Raw genomic sequence first — 22,330 nt, forward strand, 5'->3', positions numbered from 1 at the left:
CCGCAGTTTTGGACTAGTGCTTTACATTGTGTTTAAAGGAGGAAACATGACATCAAGAGGGTCAGGACTCCTATTGCTTGTTTGAAGCACAAGCAGTGAAGAAATTGAAAGTGCATAGCATATTGCGCAGTAAGTGCCAAGGCTCTCAATAGGAAATTCAGCTGTCCAGCCTCAGACAAGGTTAGTTGTGTCTTGAGTGCTGCTCAGATTAGAACTCGGATCTCTTTGGACTACAAATTAGAATTGAATGAGGGGAAAATTGATTGAAGCTGTGGGTTCTCATACACAACTGCACATCCAGCACTCTATACCTAAAGTGTTGTGAAAAAGTACTTGCCCCCTCTGTAGTGTGTGTATTGTTTTTATATACAGTGGGGTCAAAAAGTATTTAGTCAGCCACTGATTGTGCAAGTTCTCCTACTTAGAAAGATGAGCGAGGTCTGTAATTTTCATCATAGGTACACTTCAACTATGAGAGACAAAATGAGAAAAAAAAATCCAGGAAATCACATTGTAGGATTTTTAAAGAATTTATTTGTAAATTATGGTGGAAAATAAGTATTTGGTCAATAACAAAAGTTCAACTCAATACTTTGTAACATAACCTTTGTTGGCAATGACAGAGGTCAAACGTTTCCTGTAAGTCTTCACCAGGTTTGCACACACTGTAGCTGGTATTTTGGCCCATTCCTCCATGCAGATCTCCTCTAGAGCAGTGATGTTTTGGGGCTGTCGCTGGGCAACACGGACTTTCAACTCCCTCCACAAATTTTCTATGGGGTTGAGGTCTGGAGACTGGCTAGGCCACTCCAGGACCTTGAAATGCTTTTTACGGAGCCACTCCTTCGTTGCCCGAGCGGTGTGTTTGGGATAATTGTCATGCTGGAAGACCCAGCCACGTTCCATCTTCAATGCTCTCACTGATGGAAGGAGGTTTTGGCTTAAAATCTCACGATACATGGCCCCGTTCATTCTTCCCTTAACACGGATCAGTCGTCCTGTCCCCTTTGCAGAAAAACAGCCCCAAAGCATGATGTTTCCACCCCCATGCTTCACAGTAGGTATGGTGTTCTTGGGTTCTTCTTCTTCCTCCAAACACGACGAGTTGAGTTTTTACCAAAAAGTTCCATTTTGGTTTTATCTGACCACATGATATTCTCCCAATCCTCTTCTGGATCATCCATATGCTCTCTGGCAAACTTCAGATGGGCCTGGACATGTACTGGCTTAAGCAGGGGGACACGCCTGGCACTGCAGGATTTGAGTCCCTCTCGGCGTAGTGTGTTACTGATGGTAGCCTTTGTTACTTTGGTCCCAGCTCTCTGCAGGTCATTCATCAGGTCCCTCTGTGTAGTTCTGGGATTTTTGCTCACCGTTCTCATGATCATTTCAACCCCACGGGATGAGATCTTGACCCCAAGGGAGATTATCAATGGTCTTGTATGTCTTCCATTTTCTTACAATTGTTCCCACAGTTGATTTATTCACACCAACCTGCTTGCCTATTGTAGATTCACTCTTCCCAGCCTGGTGCAGGTCTACAATTTTCTTCCTGGTGTCCTTCGACAGCTCTTTGGTCTTGGCCATGGTTGACTGTTTGAGGCTGTGGACAGGTGTCTTTTATACAGATAACGAGGTCAAACAGGTGCCATTAATACAGGTAACGAGTGGAGGACAGAAGAGCTTCTTAAAGAAGAAGTTACAGGTCTGTGAGAGCCAGAAATCTTGCTTGTTTGTTATTGACCAAATACTTATTTTCCACCATCATTTACGAATAAATTCTTTAAAAATCCTACAATGTGATTTCCTGGATTTTTTTTTTCTCATTTTGTCTCTCATAGTTGAAGTGTACCTATGATGAAAATTACAGACCTCTCTCATCTTCCTAAGTAGGAGAACCTGCACAATCAGTGGCTGACTAAATACTTTTTGACCCCACTGTATATATATATATATATATATATATATATATATATATATATATATATATATATATATATACATATATATACAGTATATATATATATATATATATACGTATATATATATTTTTTTTTCTTTATGCATTTTCTCCCCTTTCTCTCCCTTTTTAGCGCGTCTAATTCCCAGATTGCATCATGCTTCCTCTCCACCAATGCCGATCCCTGCTCTGATTGAGGAGAACGAAGCTAACCCATGCCCCCTCTGACATGTGGGCAGCATGCCGTATGCATCTTATCACCTACACTTTGATGAGTGCAGTGCAACTTAGCATTGTGTACGGAGAGGACACACCCTGAGAGCACTCTTTTCTCATCTCTATGCAGGCGCCACCAATCAGCCAGCAGAGGTCGTAATTGCACCAGTCATGAGAGAGAGAGAGAGAGAGAGAGAGACCCCATCTCGCTTAGTCCCGCCCATATCTGAACAACAGGCCAATCGTTGTTCATGTGGCCGTTCAGCCTCAGCCGACAGATGTATTCGAGATCCCAGCTCTGGTTCCAGCGTGTGTTTTTACCGCTGTGCCACCCGAGCTGTGTTGTTTATGTATTTATTTTATTAGGATTTTAACATCATGTTTTGGTTACATTCATGACAGGAACGGTAGTTACTCGTTACACAAGATTCATCAGTTCAAGTTTAATGTCAAACACTGGAACGGCTAATTTGTATCTCCAATTCACCTTAATTGCATGTCTTTGGACTGTGACAGGAAACCAGAGCTCCTATAGGAAATCCACCCAGACATGAAGAAGAGAACACACAGAAGAGACCCAGAACACTTAATCTGGGATTCAAACCCAGGACCTTCTCGCTGTAGAACGGCAGTAGAGCGGCAGTAGAACGGCATTAAGCCACTTTGCCGCCCTGAACTCTGCTCATGAATTTCCAAAAATTACATTAATACAGACTTACGATACAGACTGCATCTTTAGTTTGTGCTTGTGATGAACCTCTCACTACTTTAAAATCTACAATCTGAATAAGAAACTAGTTCTGCTCAGTTTGTTGATGTAATCCAGCTGTTAAACATTACTGCCACCACTTTTTAAAATCATTTATTTATTTTTATATTTTGATGGGATGCTACATGCTTGTCAGTTATGATCCCATTCTTAAATATCACCCAACCCGACCACATATTTTTTAAAGGTAGCAACATCATTTATAATCTGTCAGTAGTCTGAATTAAGATGATTAAAGAAGGTTTTTAATGTATACGTTTATAGGTATTAGCTGCTAACTGCAACTCTGACAGGCAAGGTACCAACAAACCAATTACCAACAACGTAAAAAACCTTCTGTACATAAAGGTCCTGTTTTTTTTCTAGATTTTATAATTATGAAGCATGTAAAACCAAACTGTATTATTAAACTTCGATTTGCTGAACCAAAATGGTGATTTTGATCTCCCAATCTCAGTCTGACGATGGCTACTTCACAAAGTGACACAAATGGCAGTTTTGGTGCAACTGTGCTTTCATGGGTTTTGAACTGAATGCTTACAATCTATTTATTGTGCTGTTGTTTATCTGCACGGTGTACATTGTCTTGTTTGCACTTGTGTTCTTTGTTGCACCCTGGTCCTGGAGGAATGTTGTTTTATTACAATATTTACTCATATATAGCTAAAATGACAATAAAGCCTCTCTTAAACTTGACCTAAGACATCCACAAAGACTTTAATAAAAAAAATAAAAATAAATAAAATTAGGTTTTTGCTTGTCATTGATTAATTTAGCACTACCAATGCTCATGTTACATTGGTACATTGTATTTAAGCTTACGGTACTTTGATGCAGAGTTGATAAATGTGATACCACTAATCCTAGCATTCCCTTAACATTATTCAGCACAAATGGAAGGAGTAGTGGCTATAATGGAACAGACCTTTGTTTACTTCTTTCTCTGCTTTAGATTTCAGAGCTAATGCTGGTTTGAGTGGCAGCAGTTCAAGCTTGTGGCATTTAGTCTTATTAATAAGCACCCAGAATGATGCACAGCAGGGAAATAAACTACAGCAACAAAATAGAAGTCCCCCAGCAACAACCTTTAAACAGCTTTGAGCATTTCAGCCATGTCTTTGAGTTTTCCAGCTTTAAGCTGTTTATAAAGATGCAGAAGCGTCCCCCACTTTTACAGCATTTTGCATAAGCCGAGACAGACAATAAAAACTGTGGTAATGAATATAGCAAATCACCAGCAACTGTGAAATGCACATCATAACACACATCATTTCACGCACCGTAAATGAAAATGAGCGGTACTATTTTTTTAGGAGCCATATTGTCTTCACTTCATTTTAGCATGACCTCTATCACTGCAGCGTTGCTGTTAGTGCTGGAGTCCTCGTTATCTCTGGAGTTGCTCTGACAGTCAAATAGAATGTAATAATCGTTAATGGCAAGAAATAAAATAAATGAATCAACAAAAACCTGTAACTGGGAGAGTTAAACCTCATGAGTAAGACCCTACCTAATTCGTGGTCGTGAAAATTGCGTCACGGACCGTGAAATGAGCAGTTTCCTGTGTAATATGCAATTTGCCATGAAATTCAAAATGTGGCGGTCCTAGCAATCATGTAGGGTGTAGTGTGCTGACCTTGTTTGATGTATGTGTTTACATTCTACATTCTAATTTTACATTCTAAATTGTAGTGTATATTTTACTATATTTTCTTTTAGTTTTCATGTTTTAATTGCTTATCTCTCTTGTCTTAATTTCGTATTTCCCAAATTGTAGGGTATATTTTACAATATTTTCTTTTAATTTTTCATGTTCTTAATTTTTGATCTCTCTTGTTTGAATTTCATGCTCTCTTAATTGTAACTAAATGTTTGCAAGAAGTCTTTCTGAGGTTCTAGATCTCAGGAATGTTTTAATGCTTTTAATTAATTTTTTTCTTTATGTAAAGCACTTTGAATTGCCACTGTGTATGAAAGGTGCTATACAAATAAACTTACCTTGCCTTATGTATTGAGTGCATTTTGTTTCTTTTAGGATTCCATAATCAATGGAAAAGTGTGTGTCTCTACACACGTGATCATCTCTCTGTAGTCTGTGCTGCGCCTCAAAAGAACAAGCCCGATAGTTTGTCTTTGTACAGTTTATTTCTTTCTTTATAAACTCAGCAAACTCTAAATCGGTTAGACAAAATGTCCAAGATGTTGAAGTCTAAAGCAGCTAAAAACACGACTCAGGTAAGGAGTATGGAAAACTCCCAACCAATTATGTGGACGCAGAGGATGATGTGCCAATACATAGACATAATTATTCAATGTAATGTGGCACTTTCCTTTAATAATCTGTGAAATCTGCGATTTTAAAAAAACGAGGTCCGTGAAATTAAGCACATTTTGCCGTGAATGTAGTACGGCGCTAGTCATGAGTGAAGTGTGAGGTATAGTCCCACACCTGCAAGAATAAAAATAAAATACCCATGTCCAAGAAAGAACAATACTGAGCTAAAAAGCCGCAAACAAAAACAAGTAATCACAAATTAGATGGCCAAAACAATAGAAAAAAATAAAACCAATAAAAAACATAACACATTCACAGCCCACAACAAAGAAAGTGGATAAAAGAGGAATAGCTGATTGTCACAATATGACAGGCTGCTCTGCAGTTTGCAACAACCAAGTTTTGGAAAAAAGGAAAAACAGGGAACCTTAAACACCAGCCAGAGCAGCAATAAACATGCAGCACAACCAAGCTCTGTGGATTTATAGCCGAAGTTCGCTCAGCATAGGGGACATCACAGCACCTCAGGAGCAATTTGTTCTTCCCAAACGGTTCCCTACCGAGGCCCACAAAATATCAAGACACCAGGCGAGTTACCAGAAAGTCGATAAAGTGTGCTGGCATCCCACTACAGCAGAAAACTGGACAGTAGCAAGTCTGATATCACGGTTCCAGAGAAAACCAAGCTTGCCAGAGAGTCCTTGAAAGACAAATCATGAGAGAGAGAGAGAGAGAGAGAGAGAGAGAGAGAGAGAGAGAGAGAGAGAGAGAGAGAGAGACACTCCAACCTGAAGCTCATTAATGCTAATGGAAGCGACACATCTGAACCTCTGTGCCCCCTCTGCTGACAAAAATGGCAATGCAGAAGGACACGGCTCCAACATGGCTTAATGCTGAACTAATTTAGCAGCTGAGCCGTGTTACACATCCTGGAAAGCAGCTCTAACTCTATCTGAGTCTGCTTAACAAATTTGTAGTCTACTACTGCACTCAGTTCCTTCCAACAAGGACTAAAGTAAGAACAAGCTTTTAACACAGTTTTAAAATTACATATACCTGGAGTTCCACCATGTATCATATATTGTATATAACCCATGTGTTTCAACTGCACCCATTGCTAACAGGTATATAACATCAGTTATATAAAGTGAATTACATGCTCCTGACGTTGTGGAAACAGTTGGGGAAGGCCCTGTCCTGTCCTGTTCAAACATAACTGTACCCGTGCACAAAGCCAGGTCCATACATTTTATTTTATTTTATTTATTTATTAGGATTTAAATGTTTTACTCACTTTGGTTACATTCATGACAGAAATGGTAGTTACACAAGATTCTTCAGTTCACAAGTTTAATATCAAACACAGTCATGGACAAATTTGTATCTCCAATTCCCCTCACTTGCATGTCTTTGGAGCTTCTTGTGCTTTCTTTGACTGAATGGGCACAAATTTCACAGACACACTCCAAAATCTTACAAATTATGTTATTATACCTGCAAGAGGGGTAGGAATGGGTCATCTTATATTGAGGACTTTTAGGCTAGCTTAATCAGTTAAAATGTCATTTTGCAAAACACAAACAAACAAATGATATGTGCACTTTGAAACAGACAGAAAAGTAGAGATTATATACTGTAAAATGAAATCTCGTGGCTCTATATGTGACCCACACCGATCAACCATAACATTATGACCCCCTCCTTGTTTCTACACTCACTGTCCATTTTATCAGCTCCACTTACCATATAGGAGCACTTTGTAGTTCTACAATTACTGACTGTAGTTCATCTGTTTCTCTGCATGCTTTGTTAGCCCCCTTTCATGCTGTTCTTTAATGGTCAGGACTCTCCCCAGACCACTACAGAGTAGGTCTTATTTGGGTGGTGGATCATTCTCAGCACTGCAGTAACACTGACATGGTGGTGGTGTGTTAGTGTGTGTTGTGCTGGTATGAGTGGATAAGACACAGCAGCGCTGATGGAGTTTTTAAACAACTTACCATCACTGCTGGACTGAGAATAGTCCACCAATCTAAAATATGTGACCACTGATGAAGGTCTAGAAGATGACCAACTCAAACAGCAGCAATAGATGAGCGATCGTCTCTGACTTTATATCTACAAGGTGCACCAACTAGGTAGGAGTGTCTAATAGAGTGGACAGTAAGTGGACACGGTATTTAAAAACTCCAGCAGCGCTGCTGTGTCTGATCCACTCATACCAGTACAACACACACTAACACACCACCACCATGTCATTGTTACTGCAGTGCTGAGAATGATCCACCACCTAAATAATACCTGCTCTGTGGTGGTCCTGACCACTGAAGAACAGGGTGAAAGCAGGCTAAAAAAGTATGTAGAGAAACAGATAGACTACAGTCAGTAATTGTAGAACTACAAAGTGCTTCTATATGGTAAGTGGAGCTGATAAAATGGACAGTGAGTGTAGAAACAAGGAGGTGGTTTTAATATTATGGCTGATCGATGTATGTTAAATCCTACTGTTTTGTTTTTAGATTATTTGTATTAAGGTGAGTCGAATAACAAAAAGGTGCAAATGCCCATATGTAATAGCACTGAGGGTTAAAAATACAGGAAACTGAAGCATCAGACAGTATGTGTGCATGTTCACATGTGTATCCGAGAGCACCCTTTTGGCAGCCTGCTCCCAGAAGGTCCTAATGAAATAATGACCACCCCATTAGTGCACATACTGGCTTATTGATCAGAAAGCCCTAGCAGAACCTCTTGTTCCCACTGATGAGGCTGTACAGCGTATTCAGCTCAAGCCTTCGTCCTTATAAGGAAAACAAGAGCAAATATCAAAACATTTGTAATGTATTATTTTACTGTGCTCTATCATTTCCGATGCATTTTAGCAGATAATGTGCATTCTTGGTGCAAAAGGAGAATGTTATCAGACTAAGTGCTTTGAAGGGCAATAAAATGCAGAACTGGAGAACTAGGCAGTCAGAATGCTTTTAAGCAACTATTAATAAAGAATACAGAGCATGATTCACAGTTTCAAAGTCACAGAAACAGGCAGAAAATAGCCATAGATAAACATCTAAATGTATTATTTACAGAAGCTCTACTCAACTCACCTTTAACTTTGTGTTACAGTTAACTAACATTAAACAGTCATCAGAAATTCATCAGCTCTCTTGTTGTCAAAGCAAAGTTAATACAATCTGTGTTTAAACGCATGTATTTCCATACCAACTTTAAAGCCATCTGTTCCATTTCTTAGTTCAGGGTGACCTGTCTCTCAGCAAAGTGGTGCACACCTAACCCATTATGCTTATGTGATTTCCACATTTTTTCACCTAAAACTGCATTTAATTAGAACTAAAACTAAAAATTAGAAATTTAGAAAAAAAAATACATGCTTTTTATAGTTAATATTGAAAATCTTCCTATTATTTGAAGAGAAGTTCTCATAACCACCTGAAGTAATACAGGTTAAGGACACGTCACTCTCTCTGCCACACTCGGAAACAAAATGTAGATTTATTTGGAACTCATTTATTGTTTTACCTCCCAAAGGGCTAGCCATTGGGGGGTGGACCTGCCTGCTCTGTCAGTGCCGTCCCAGGACTGAATAAAAAAATTAGAAGGAGTGCATTAGGAAGGGCATTTAAAGTGAAGATTGCCAAATTAGGTAGATTTATATTTTTGGCATTTATCCAAAGCGACTTATGCCTAGTTCACACTACACAATTCTTGCCCTGATTTTCGCTCGCCGACTGGTCGACGCTAGATTTGCCGGCTCGGGAGCAACTCGCCGTTCGCTTGCCGATCAAAACTCGGGTCTCGCCGCTCAGGTGGCGCAGCGGTAAAAACACACGCTGTTCACCAGAGCTGAGATCTCGAATACATCGTATCGAATCTCGGCTCTGCCTGCCGGCTGAGGCTGAGCAGCCACATGAACAACGATTGGCCTGTTGTTCAAGATAGGTGTGGCGGGTTTAAGCCGGATGGGGACTCTCTTTCAGACTAGTGCGATTACGACCTCTGCTGGCTGGTTGGTGGCGCCTGCACGGAGATGGGAAAGGAGTGCGGTAAAGGGGTGTGGCTCTCCGTACACAGCGCTGTACTGCACTGCACTCGTGAAGTGTAGGTGATAAGTTGTTCGCTTGCTGTGCATGTGTTGGAAGGGGCGTGGAGCAGCCTCGTCCTCCCCAATCAGGAGCAGGGACCAGCATAAGTGAAAGGATGATTGACGGGTAGAAATTGGATGCGCTAAAGTGGGTAAACAAGGGGAAAAAAACCTAGGCTCTCAGTCGCTATGTGTGAACTACTCAACAACTCGATCCGAGCAGCTCAACCGAAGAGAGATATCTAGCTTATGAAATATCTGGATCAGAGTCGCACAACTGGCAATGAGTGCTATGTTGAACAGCCAATGAGAAGGCAAGATACAATGTGAGGGAAACACAGGGGAGGAGGTGTAAAAAGGTAGGACAGGGGCATAATATAGTTTATATCAGAATACATTGGTACACACACAAGTTTTACAGTATTTCTGACCGTATCATTCTCTACAAAACATAACACCACTGCTGCATTGCAAAAAATATTTATCAACCTCCAACTCACTATAGAACAATCCATACTGTTCGGTAGCCAAATCCACTCATTCATTTATTTTCCTCTTTGCTTTAACGCTGCACATCAGCGAACAAACTTTGATCGCACGATATTTGTTGACGTGCATTTTTGGACGTGGTATCATTAAACCCCTCTTCACTTCTTGCATTTGTTTTCGTGACAAAACGTAGTCTGGGAGACCAGAGAAGCTCGTCTGCGATTCCAGTTGGTGATAGATGGTGTAGTGTGAAACCCCCTATTGCAGATCAGTCGTGTAGTGTGAAAGCCACACTGACTTGAAAGACTCCTGATTACAAGAGATCCAGTCGTGTAGTGTGAACTGTACAGCGACCTGACGACTTGGAGAGTCGTGTAGTGTGAACTTGGCATAACAGTATACAGTCCAAGCAAATAAAGGTTAAGGGCTCAACAGTTGCAACCTGGCAGAGGTGGGGTTTGTGTATGTGGACCAGAATAATCTGCTATGGCAGAAAAATACAGGTGCAGCAGAAAGAGGAAAAAATAGTATGTAAATTTGTCTATTTTAGTAAAATGAACATCTCTACTGATTATATATTTTTTCTCCCCTTTGTCTCCCCTTTTAGCGTGTCCAATTGCCCAATTGCATCATGCTTTCTCTCCGCCTACGCCGATCCCTGCTCTGATCGAAGCTAACCCACGCCCCCTCCGACATGTGGGCAGCATGCCGTATGCATCTTATCACCCACACATTGACGAGTGTTGTGCCACCTAGCGTTGTGTACGGAGAGACACACCCTAAGAGCACTCTTTCCTCATCTCTGTGTAGGCGCCTCTAATCAGCCAGCAGAGGTCGTTCGTTGTTCATGTGGCCGCTCAGCCTCAGCCGGCAAGGCAGAGCTGAGATTCAATACGATGTAGTCGAGATCCCAGCTCTGGTTGCAGCGTGTGTTTTTACTGCTGCGTCACCTAAGCGGCTCCTGATTATATTTTTTATTCATTAAATGTATTAAATTGTTAATTGGGTGTAATGAGTTGCATAATTACAATTCTAAATGTAAGAAAGTTTAATATACGATATCTCCACATTGAGCAAAACAGGTTTAAGAAAAACAAAATACACATACTGAGCTACATTTGTATTTATTACTTTCCTATTATCTTATATAAATAGTAAAGTATGTTAACGTGAAAAAGCCATAAAGCGCTACATCATTGTCTACATGCAACACATTGTTCTCAGACACGCTGTTATATAAAAGAGGCCTGCTGACAGGTCTGTGTGGAGTTTGAAAGGTTAAACGCACCTGAACCAAAACACATCAATCCTGTAGAGCGTCTAAGCTCAAAATAGAATGAAATACGATTTTCTGAGCAGTCTGTGAAAAATGAAATGTTTAGGAAAAGCTGTGTAAGAGCGAAGCTGCTATTTTAGTGCATGGAAAAGCCAGGTTAAATCCAAAGAGCCTCTCCAGGCCTCCTGCCTACAGCCATCAAACAGAGTCACATACCTTATGCAGCTGTAGTGCTTGAAAGTGCTAGCCGCCTTCTGACATTCCAAGCACAACTGGATCGCACCTGGATAGTCTTCCTCCTACAAAGAGCAAACAGCATGTCAGAGCACAGCCAAATAGCGAGTCATAATGTTTAAATCATTTTGGTAAAAAGAATGCTTTTCTATATAAATACACTGAAAATGACCTGAGACTATTTATTTACAGAAGCCATACACTGACAAGGCATAACATTATAACCACTGACAGGTGAAGAGAATAACACTGATTATCTCTTCATCACGGCACCTGTTAGTGGGTGGGATATATTAGGTAGTAAGCAAACATTTTATCCTCAAAGTTGATGTGTTAGAAGCAGGAAAAATGGGCAAGCGTAAGGATTTGAGCGAGTTTGACAAGGGCCAAATTGCGATGGCTAGACGACTGGGTCAGAGCATCTCCAAAACGGCAGCTCTTGTGGGGTGTTCCCCGTCTGCAGTGGTCAGTATCTATCAAAAGTGGTCCAAGGAAAAAACAGTGTTAAACCGACGACAGGGTCATGGGCAGCTGAGGCTCATTGATGCACGTGGGGAGTGAAGGCTGGCCCGTGTGGTTTGATCCATCAGACGAGCTTCTGTAGCTCAAATTGCTGAAGAAGTTAATGCTGGTTCTGACAGAAAGGTGTCAGACTCTATGCCTCGACGGATCAGGGCTGTTTTGGCAGCAAAAGGGGGACCAACACAATACAGTAGACCCTTGACTCATGAACCGTTTACCATACGAACATTTTGGGTTACGAGCGATTTTTTTCAACTTAACGTACAAACAAATTTTGGCTTACGAACCGAAACTTGCACGCAAACGAAACACATGACGTCACAAACAAGTTCACTCCGACCGTCTCTCTCTTTCTCTCTCTCTATAAATATATATAGTGAGCAAACATTCGGACAGCGGACGGTGTTTTTTCTGGTGTTTTCTTTATATTTAGTAAAATTCAATATCAAAATGGCCCCAAAGAAGGTGCAGAGAAAGCGTAATGGTGAGAAAATGAAAAAATCTATTACTATTGAAAAAAAAAAAAAGAAAATGTATTATGATCTATAGTACAGCACACGTACTGTACTGAAATGTGGTGTGTGTTTTATGTACAGTACCACTGTGTATTGTTGTTTATTATTGTTTATTACAGTAATGTCTATTCTATAATTTAAGATTTAAGGGAAATATACTTGTATTTATAACAAGAAAGACTATTTAAGACATTAGAAGGGTTAGGTAAGGGGGGGGGGGGGGGGTTGGGAGGGCTGGCACAGATTAATTAAATTTACATTATTTCTTATGGGAAAAATAGGTTTAACTTAGGAACATTTTGACTTGAGAACAGCCCTTTAGAACCAATTAAATTCGTAAGTCAAGGGTCTACTGTATTAGGAAGGTATTCATAATGTTATGCCAGATCGGTGTATATAGGGACAGATACTCAAATCCAGACAATATGTACCTGTGCTTATCAAGTTTTGGGTGAGCCTTGTAAGTGAATGGGAATTCCCTGTGTGGATTTTAACACCACTGAGGTTGTCAGGTTTTACATGTGTAAAGCTCAGTGCCGGTTGTACCTCTTCAAACAAGCAAAAAAGCATAAAAAAAGTCAAGCAAACCTCATGGGTCAAGAAATGCTGGAATCTTTTGTAAGAAAAATTTTATTTTACCAACTGGATAAAAAAAGCTGATGGCGTATTTTATAATATACTGTTTATATATTATTAATATACTATTATAATTAGTAATAGTTATTTAATTATTTTATGTTTAATTATCATGCTTTATTATTAATATTTATGTTACTGGAGCTGTTATTAAACACTAGTTTTAATTTATTTATTTATTAGAATTTTATTTATTTATTAGGATTTTAACGTCAGGTTTTACACACTTTGGTTACATTCATGACAGGACGGGTTATTACTGGTTACTCAAAATTCATTAGTTCAAGTTTTTAATGTCAAACACAGTCATGGACAATTTTGTATCTCCAATTCACCTCACTTGCATGTCTTTGGACTGTGGGAGGAAACCGGAGCTCCCAAAGAAAACCCACACGGACATGCAAACTACACAGAAAGGACCCGGACAGCTCCAACTGGGAATCGAACCCAGGACCTTCTTGCTGTGAGGCGACAGTGCTAGCCAATGAACCAGCGTGCCACCCCCACTAGTTTTATAAGACCAATAATTAATTAAGAGTCAAAAAGTTTGTAAAGCATGACGATATCTGCATAGCAACAATAACTTTGCTAAAAACTCTAAACTACAGACAGGCAGACAGACAGATAGCTTGCATCAAACTCACCTCCAGCATCTCGCTTAGCCTAACATCTGTTCTTTGCTGTGTTGGGGGGGGAAGAAAAAGAGAGTCATTTTTTATTTACTTACACTCCTGCACACTCCTCATATTTAGTCTCTAGTGCAGTGATTACCAGTGTCTTTATGGTCCTCAAAGATTTTAACAATCCTGTTAACAGCTGCCTGCGTCTCTGGTTGGCCAGGAGCCCGAGACTCGCTTGGGTGAAGCCTTCTTTAGCGAAAGCAAGATGCCTGCAAACAAAAAACTTTTTTTTTTTCTATAGTTCTGCAGTGCTAGTTTGTGCTTAATTAAAAGTCCCAATACAAACTAAATGAAATTACATACAGCAGACATAAAAAGTATACACACCTCTGTTGCAATGCCAGGTTTTTGTGATGTAAACAAATGAGACCAAGAACTTTTTTCATCTATTATCTGATCTATACTGTAATCTGCACTATTTAATTGAAAAAACAAACAGAAACCTTTCAGAGGGGAAAACCTCTTCTAGTGACACTAGGGATGTAACGATACACTCTACCAACGATGCGATGTGATTCACGATACTGGGTTCACGACACGATTTTTTCCTTTTATTACTTTTCTTAAAACAAGAAAATAAAATACTGTATTTGTGATTATCTTTTATTTATCTAAATAATGAATGCCCTTTTATTTCTGAGGTAAGTACAAACTATGCAAAACAATTTTGAATTAAGCCCAATTTGGCTGAAAATCCCCGAATTTGGCAACCAGGCTTATAGCGCCATTGACGTTCAACAAGGCGAGGTGTATAGCGCCAGTGCCCTCTGCTGTTTAAAGTGAATATCGATTCATTTTACATCGATTTGAATCGTGGAATTTTTGAATCGGTTATTAACTGTATTGTGGTGAATCGTTACATCCCTAGGTGACACCATTCATTTGTTGATGTGGAGATATGCTTAGAGGCATTGCTGTGCTGAAAGGTGAAATTCCTTTTCATCTTTAGCTTTTTACCAGAGGCCTAATGGTTTTGTGTCAAAATGATTCAACTGGACCTTCTTCCGACTGGGCTGGACGACTATATGAACAAAGATTGGCTTGTTGTTCATACAGGGCGGGAAGCCGGAGAGGGACCTCATAACTGATAAAATTACAACCTCTGCTGGCTGGTTGAAGGCACCTTAGTCGAGGGATAAGGTGGACAGGTTGTGACTCTCCGTACACAAAGCTGATCCGCATATGAACTCGCCTCATGCAGGTGAAAAGATGCAGTCGGCTACTGCACACGTGTCGGAGGGGGCGTGTGACAGTCTCGCTCACCTCAATCAGAAGTGGGGATCAGCATCAGTAGAGAGAAAGCGTAATACAATCGGGTAATTGGATATGACTAAATTGGGAGGAGAATTGGGAAAAATGAAAAAAAAAAATTGATACAGTTGCATCAAAACTGTTTAAAATGCCATCCATCTTGACTAAAGCCCCAGTTCAAGCCAATGAAAAACAGACCCAAAACATAACGCTGCCACCACCATGCTTCACTGTGTGCACATCAGGGTTCTTCTGATGATGCGCAGTATTTACCTTTTGGAATTACAGCCAAATAGTTCAACCTTGGTCTCGTCAGACCAGAACACATTTTTCCACATGCTTTCGGCAGACTGGATGCAAGTTTCTGCTAAATATCACTTGGGCTTGGTTGTTTTTCTTTGTGCGAAAAGGCTGACCACCCTATCCCACATCCCAGGCATATGACGAATATGGGAGAATTGCTGCAGCTCCTTTCATGCTGCTGTGTTTTGTTTCTAACTGAAAGTACACACTGCACACTTGCGCTGTGACATCATAATTCACAGCGTGACTCATTGTCTGCCATTATCTGTTCTTTTTCTGAAATGTAATTAAACATGCTTGTTTGTTTTGCTCATACTTATTTGAGTTCTTTTACACAATTATTCTAGCTTCCTAAAATATTACAAAATCGGCTGTGTCATAGGTACACATCCAGCTGATCTCATTTTCATTATTTGCACCTTAGTTTGTTTATCTGTTGGTGGGAAATTAACTTAAACCAAGATCAGCTGGATCTATTTGAACTTGTTTTTGTTTTGTTTTGTATTGTGGAGTAGAACACAGTCCTAGAACCGAAACTTTTGGTAATATGTCAGCAGCCAATGAGAAAAGGACAATTTACAGACAGAGAAAACAAGATGCCTGACCTCCTAGAGTTGGTGCAGATGACAGCAGCCAGATGCAGGTTGGTCTGGAGTGACGTAACTCTCTCCAGTTCCTGAAAAATACACCAAGGATTAACTAACAACTAGAACAAAGCCTCGCTCACACAGACTTAAACACATCCAAAAAAAATTTCTGTGTTTTGGCCACACTTGCATTTTTGGTCAGTTTGTCAAAATGTTTAAAACGGCATGCTTATGGATAATTTATGTAGACCATGTTTATATAAGCAAGTTCATATGTACAATATTTCATGACATAAAAAGTGGTGCACCAGTATTTTCTGATCTACCAACTTAATCAAATAGATTTTAAAGGTTTTTGAAAAGACAATGGACAAGTCATGGACAATTTTGTATCTCTAATTCACCTCACTTGCATGTCTTTGGACTGTGGGAGAAAATCGGCGCTTCCAGAGGAAACCCACACAGACACGGGGGGAACATGCAAACTCCACACAGAAAGGACCTGGACCGCTTCACATGGGAATGAAACTCAGGACCTTCTAGCTGTGAGGAGACAGTGCTACTCACCGAGCCACCGTGCCACCCGAATAGTGTAAAGTCGACACACAGATCTACTTCACCAGTGGAAAGTTAACTGCTGTCCTAGAACTATGAATTCTAACTGACTCAGAAGTCTCCTTATCATCAGACTGCTGAATATTTAATGTGCATAATTTTTGCAGTTTGCACTTTTACCTGATTACACTGAACACATTAAAGCAAACTGGTCGTTGTTAAAGCTCTTGTGCCCATGTAAAAGAATTTTATTGAAGCCCAGTGTAAAACAAAAGCTGAGCTGTATGATACATTGTTTCTTTATCAAAGCCAGGTACAATGCTAGCTGCGTCTTCCAATGAGTCGTCTACAAAAAGCAGCAGGTAACAGGCAAAAAGCTTTCATTAAGCCCATGAGCTCTACTACCTAGAACTGACGCTGACATTGTACTGCAGGAAAACATCCCTGAGCCCAGTTCACATTTTCGGAACTAATTGCTCAGTGGAATTTAAGGATTAAACCCCCCTCCTCTTTCCTGGTATTTAAAAAACACAGCTGTTAGAGCTTGAGATAAAGACACACTGAGGAAGTCAGATACAACCTTCAGCCACAGTGCCAGCCTTTACAGAAGGAGCATCATCACTCTGTCATGTTGAACAATTATTTGGCAGTAGAAAACAGAGAAAATCGATTTCACAGAGGGAACGCACACAAAGCTTTTTAATGCCCACCATCACAGGAAAAAACAAATAAAATAGCCCTGCTAGCAGTGGCCTGTAGAAAACAATGCAGTAGTCCTGATAAAAGCACACACTGAGTTAAAAGCTTTGCCTGAAGCCAACTAGAGAATATGAAAGATCTAAACAACATGGAAAAAATACCAAAACCTTTAAAGATTTTTTTAGATTATTACTCTATTCGTGTATTTTTTTCCCCTCTTCTCCCAATGTAGACATATCCAATTACCCAGCTTGTTTTTCCAGACCTCTACCCTGACAGAGGAGGACCGTCCTCAACACATGCCCCCTCCAGTGTAGTAGCAACCGCTTCTTTTCACCTTCCCGAATCAGGCTCACACAGTATCTAATATGAAGATTCACACACTGATCTCTGTTATTCCACATCTCTGTGCAGGCTCCATCAACCAGCCAGCAGAAATGAGGAATCCTGTCGGTCTGCTCTCCCTCAGACAAAACCAATCGAGTCTGTATGGGCAGGCAGACCGATCGGGATTCAGCAGAGCTGAGATTCGAACACGAGAACTTGAGATCTCAGCGATAGTGAGCTAGGGTGTTAGACCGCTGCAGCACCCACACACCTTTAAATATTTGTATTATGAATTCAATAGCGGAATAAAGGGGGAGAGTTTTTTTTCTCCTAGTTAACTCATTTCTAATTCCCCATTACACTTTAAAAAGTCGAGGGACTTTTAGCCAATATACAAGGGATCTTCAAAAAGTTTCCACACTCTTATATTTTCATTGGAAACAGTGAGTGTGAGAGGAGTAGTAATTGGTCGTGTCGGAGAGACTGAGAGAGATGCTTATAGTCCGGATTTAGCACCATCTGATTTCCACCTTTTCGGACCGCTCAAAGAAGCTTTAAGGGGAAGAAGATTTTCATGTGATGATGTGAAAGCAGTGGTGGTGCATCAGTGGCCACGTGCTCAACCAAAAACATTTTTTTGCAGATGGCATTAAAAAATTGGTACGACGCTAGGAAAAGTGCATCGGAAGGGTAGTATGTAGAAAAGTGATGTCATTTGTTTTGGAAATTCTTAATAAATAGAGTTTAAAAAAGTGCAGAAACTTTTTGAAGAATCTTCGTATAAATTGTTGTGATGATTGATGCTCTACGATACTGGCAGCTTTTTGTCTTTACACGTGTCATTTTAAGCTCTGATGACACACTCATTGTAAGTGTTGTTTCAACACAGTATCATGATTAATCATAAAGTATTTAATCAAATTGAATACAATTTTAATCAGATTTGAAAGGCGTTTGGGCCAGATTACAGCTTCGGTGACTCACTAGGTCCTTGTGGGAGGCTGCGAGTTTTGCAATTCCAACCCTGCTAAAATCAGTGACACAAAGCCTTGTGTGTAGTAGCCTCAAATTGCTAAAGCTCAGTTTCAGTTCTTTAACGGAGAGTAAACAGATTTGGCTACGGCCTGGAGCTTCAGCGTCCCATATTCTGGTTCATTAGGGTCATGAGCTTAAGAGCAGCTGCAGTAGCCAGTGTTCAGTCACCTGGGCTTCAAGACTCACCTCTAGGCTGAACCAGAACAGTCTAAATAAACCAGACTGCCTGCTCTGCTGGCCCGCTCACAGGTAACCAGGCTAGGATGAGCCAGGTTTCTCTACACTCTTACTAATGCAACAACCAGAAAAGGAAACAACCAGTAAACAACCAAATCAAGTATGCAGACCAGAATGATCTGCTGTGACGAATACTAAATAGAGAAGCAACCTAAAGAAAAAAGTTTATTTCATTTTATCAGAGGCGTTTGGAAGCACTGATGTACTCTTTTCTATTCTCTCTCATGGGTTATAGGGCAGCACTGAGCTCCAGCACAAATCCTAGTGTTCATATTTTCATAAGCATAGTGGCTGGTTTTCTTAAACATGCAGAGTGGGGGAATTATTCAGCCAATTATGTTTTTGTAATTTAATATGTGTTGAAATTTACATGCAAAATGTCTTCGAACTTTGTACTTATTCACATAAACAATGAAAAATTCATGTATTCAAATTCATATGTAGTCGAGCGTAAACAAGAATGAATAAAAATCTAAATATAATTGGTGCAAATTTTTAGAAAAGTAGTAAAGGTCTTGGTTTTGTGATAAAAGTTGTTAGTTTTGGTGACACTGCGGTAAAAACACGCTAGCACACCAGAGCTGACATCTCAAACTTTGAATCTCAGCTCTGCCACCCGTCAGGCTAGGCGCCTACACAAACAATGATTGGCTGTTGTTCAAGGGGGGTGCTGGATGAGATTCCTCATAAGTGATGCAATTACAACCTCTGCTGGCTGATTGATGGCGCCTGCTGAGAAATAATGCATTAATCAGGGTGTGTCTCTCCATACACAAGGCTGATCCACATATGAACTCGCCTCATACAGGTGAAAAGTTGCAGTCGACTACTGCACACGTCACAGGGGGCATGTGTTAGTCACGGCTCTCCTCATTTAGGAGTGGAGGTCAATATCAGTAGAGAGGAAGTGTGCAATTGCAATTGGGGAATTGGAAACTAGATTAGGAGAAAGTTTTGGGGGGAAAAGCAAAACAATCAATGCAACATTAACCAATCATGGTAAAGAAGATTCCTAAAGTTCTCAGGGACAAAAAATATATATATATTACTTGATTGAAAGCTGCAAAGCCATAGCAAAGACCATAAATATTTCTCTCAGTACAAATGGTGTAATAATCAACAAGTCACAAATGCATGGAACCACAGAGCAAATGTTCATTAAAAAAATAATAATAATAACCCAACACAATTATTTCCAAATGCTCATCCCAAAAAACTCTTAGAGAAGCACATAAATGTGGGTTTAAATGCAAAACCAGAAGATTTTGAAAATAATTCAGCCCAATATGTTTGGAAAAGGAAGGGTTGCATGCATGATCTGAAAACAACAGGCTTACAGCAAAGAACAAAAGAGAAAGCAGCATGATATGAAGCTGTTTATAGCCGTTTCCCCACAAAAAGTACTGGTGCATTACAAGTCATTAAAGGAAACAACACACTGGCAAAGAAACTACATCTAGATATTTGGAATAAGCTGTATGGTAGTAATAATACAGTAACCCCAGACAGATTAAAATAAGACTGATTTCTAAATAAAAATTTAAATGTTTATGCATGGTCTATCCAGATCTCTTGACTTGAATCCAACAGAAAATAAAGTTTTTCATTTCTTCTCTTTGAAGAAATAGTGGCTTAGAAAATTTTAAATAAGTTTTGTCCTACCCTAGTAAGACTCCCACCCAACTTTATGCCAAAATCCTTCACAGACTTCTCATTCTTTTCATTTTTGGAAATCTTATTACAGATAAAGTCCCACACCAGCCTACACCACCATAGCATCAGCTAGGCATTAGAAAATAACATTGTTAGGTGAAGTGCCCCTTTTTCCAGAAGATTAAATTGTTTGCACTATTTCTTGTTCCACACATATATCCTCGTTCAGTATCTTGACAAAAGAGGGATTTAACATCGAAATGGTATTGATCACATTGCAATGAACATAATTTAAAAACATGTGGTCATGAGGTTAAAAAAGATTGAGCCATACAGTAGCTAAGGAAAAAGCAGCAATGCTGTTATCAATCTGAAGGACAGAAAATAAAACATCTGCTCTGACTTACCTCCTGCCTATAAGCTGTAGGAGGAAAAATCTCTCTAAAGCACAGGGAGAAACTAATACAATATGACACTTGTTCAAATGCAATCTCATTCTGAATCACATTTAGAATCACAGCCTGTGGTGTTGGTTAATCAAGTGTGTATAAAGGTGCTCAGTATTTTTGCTCCTTCCTATTTCCTGAACTTCTAAGCACAGTTTGTCAAAAATCGGGTGGTGGAATTGGTGTTCTGTCCAGGGCAGGTTACTGCATTGCACTAGGGCTGGGCGGTATGACCAACACACAGTATTTTTTTTAAATTCTGACAGTTTCACGGTATGGGTTTATTTTTTGTATGACTGACTTTTAATATGTCTGTGGCTTATTCTACTGTCATACACTATATTGCCAAAAGTATTCACTCGTCTGCCTTCACACACATATGAACTTGAGTGACGTCCCATTCTTAATCCATAGGGTTTAACATGATGTTGGCCCACCCTTTGCAGCTATGACAGCTTCAACTCTTCTGGGAAGGCTTTCCACAAGGTTTAGGAGTGTGTTTATGGGAATTTTGGACCATTCTTCCAGAAGCATATTTGTGAGGTCAGACACTGATGTTGGATGAGAAGGCCTGGCTCACAGTCTCCACTCTAATTCATCCCAAAGGTGTTCTATCGGGTTGAGGTCAGGACTAGTCAAGTTCTTCCACACAAAACTCGCTCATCCATGTCATTATGGACCTTGCTTTGTGCACTGGTGCGCAGTCATGTTGGAACAGGAAGGGGCCATCCCCAAACTGTTTCCACAAAGTGGGGAGCATGAAATTGTCCAAAATCTCTTAGTATGCTGAAGCATTAAGAGTTCCTTTCACTGGAACTAAGGGGCCGAGCCCAACTTCTGAAAAACAACCCCACACCATAATCCCTCCTCCACCAAACTTTACACTTGGCACAATGCAGTCAGACAAGTACCTTTCTCCTGGCAACCGCTAAACCCAGACTCGTTCATCGGATTGCCAGACGGAGAAGCGTGATTCGTCACTTCAGAGAACACATCTCCACTGCTCTAGAGTCCAGTGGCGGCGTGCTTTACACCACTGTAACCGACGCTTTGCATTGCGCTTGGTGATGTAATGCTTGGATGCAGCTGCTCGGCCATGGAAACCCATTCCATGAAGCTCTCTACACCTACGCACTGTTCTTGAGCTAATCTGAAGGCCACATGAAGTTTGGAGGTCTGTAGCAATTGACTCTGCAGAAAGTTGGCGACCTTTGCGCACTACACGTTTCAGCATCCGCTGACCCCGCCCTGTCATTTTACGTGTCAGTTGACTGGAATATTTAGTAGTAAGGAAATTTCACGACTGGACTGGTGGCATCCTATCATGGTACCACACTGGAATTCACTGAGCTCCTGAGAACGACCCATTCTTTCACTAATGTTTGTAGAAGCAGTCTGCATGCCTAGGTGCTTGGTTTTATACACCTAAGGCTATTGAAGTGATTGGAACACCTGAATTCAATGATTTGGATGGGTGAGTGAATACTTTTGGCAATATAGTGTACACAGAAGTACATAGAATAAAAAAAATGTCACCATGTATATAATGACTTGTTTAATATT

General features: G+C 40.2%; 1 protein-coding gene across 2 annotated transcripts in view; it reads right to left on the reverse strand.

Annotated features, from left to right (window-relative positions):
• Positions 1-22,330, reverse strand: part of vps50 (VPS50 EARP/GARPII complex subunit) — a 258,290-nt gene that overhangs the window by 189,384 nt on the left and 46,576 nt on the right. For both annotated transcript variants that reach the window (XM_063014101.1, XM_063014109.1), the window contains exons 6-9: positions 15,834-15,904; positions 13,766-13,883; positions 13,639-13,674; positions 11,304-11,386 (exon numbers count right to left, since the gene is read on the reverse strand). In XM_063014101.1, coding sequence (XP_062870171.1) covers positions 11,304-11,386; positions 13,639-13,674; positions 13,766-13,883; positions 15,834-15,904 — 308 coding nt within the window. The remainder of the gene's footprint in view (positions 1-11,303; positions 11,387-13,638; positions 13,675-13,765; positions 13,884-15,833; positions 15,905-22,330) is intronic.

Source organism: Trichomycterus rosablanca, chromosome 2, assembly GCF_030014385.1.
Source record: "Trichomycterus rosablanca isolate fTriRos1 chromosome 2, fTriRos1.hap1, whole genome shotgun sequence".
Classification (NCBI taxonomy): domain Eukaryota; kingdom Metazoa; phylum Chordata; class Actinopteri; order Siluriformes; family Trichomycteridae; genus Trichomycterus; species Trichomycterus rosablanca.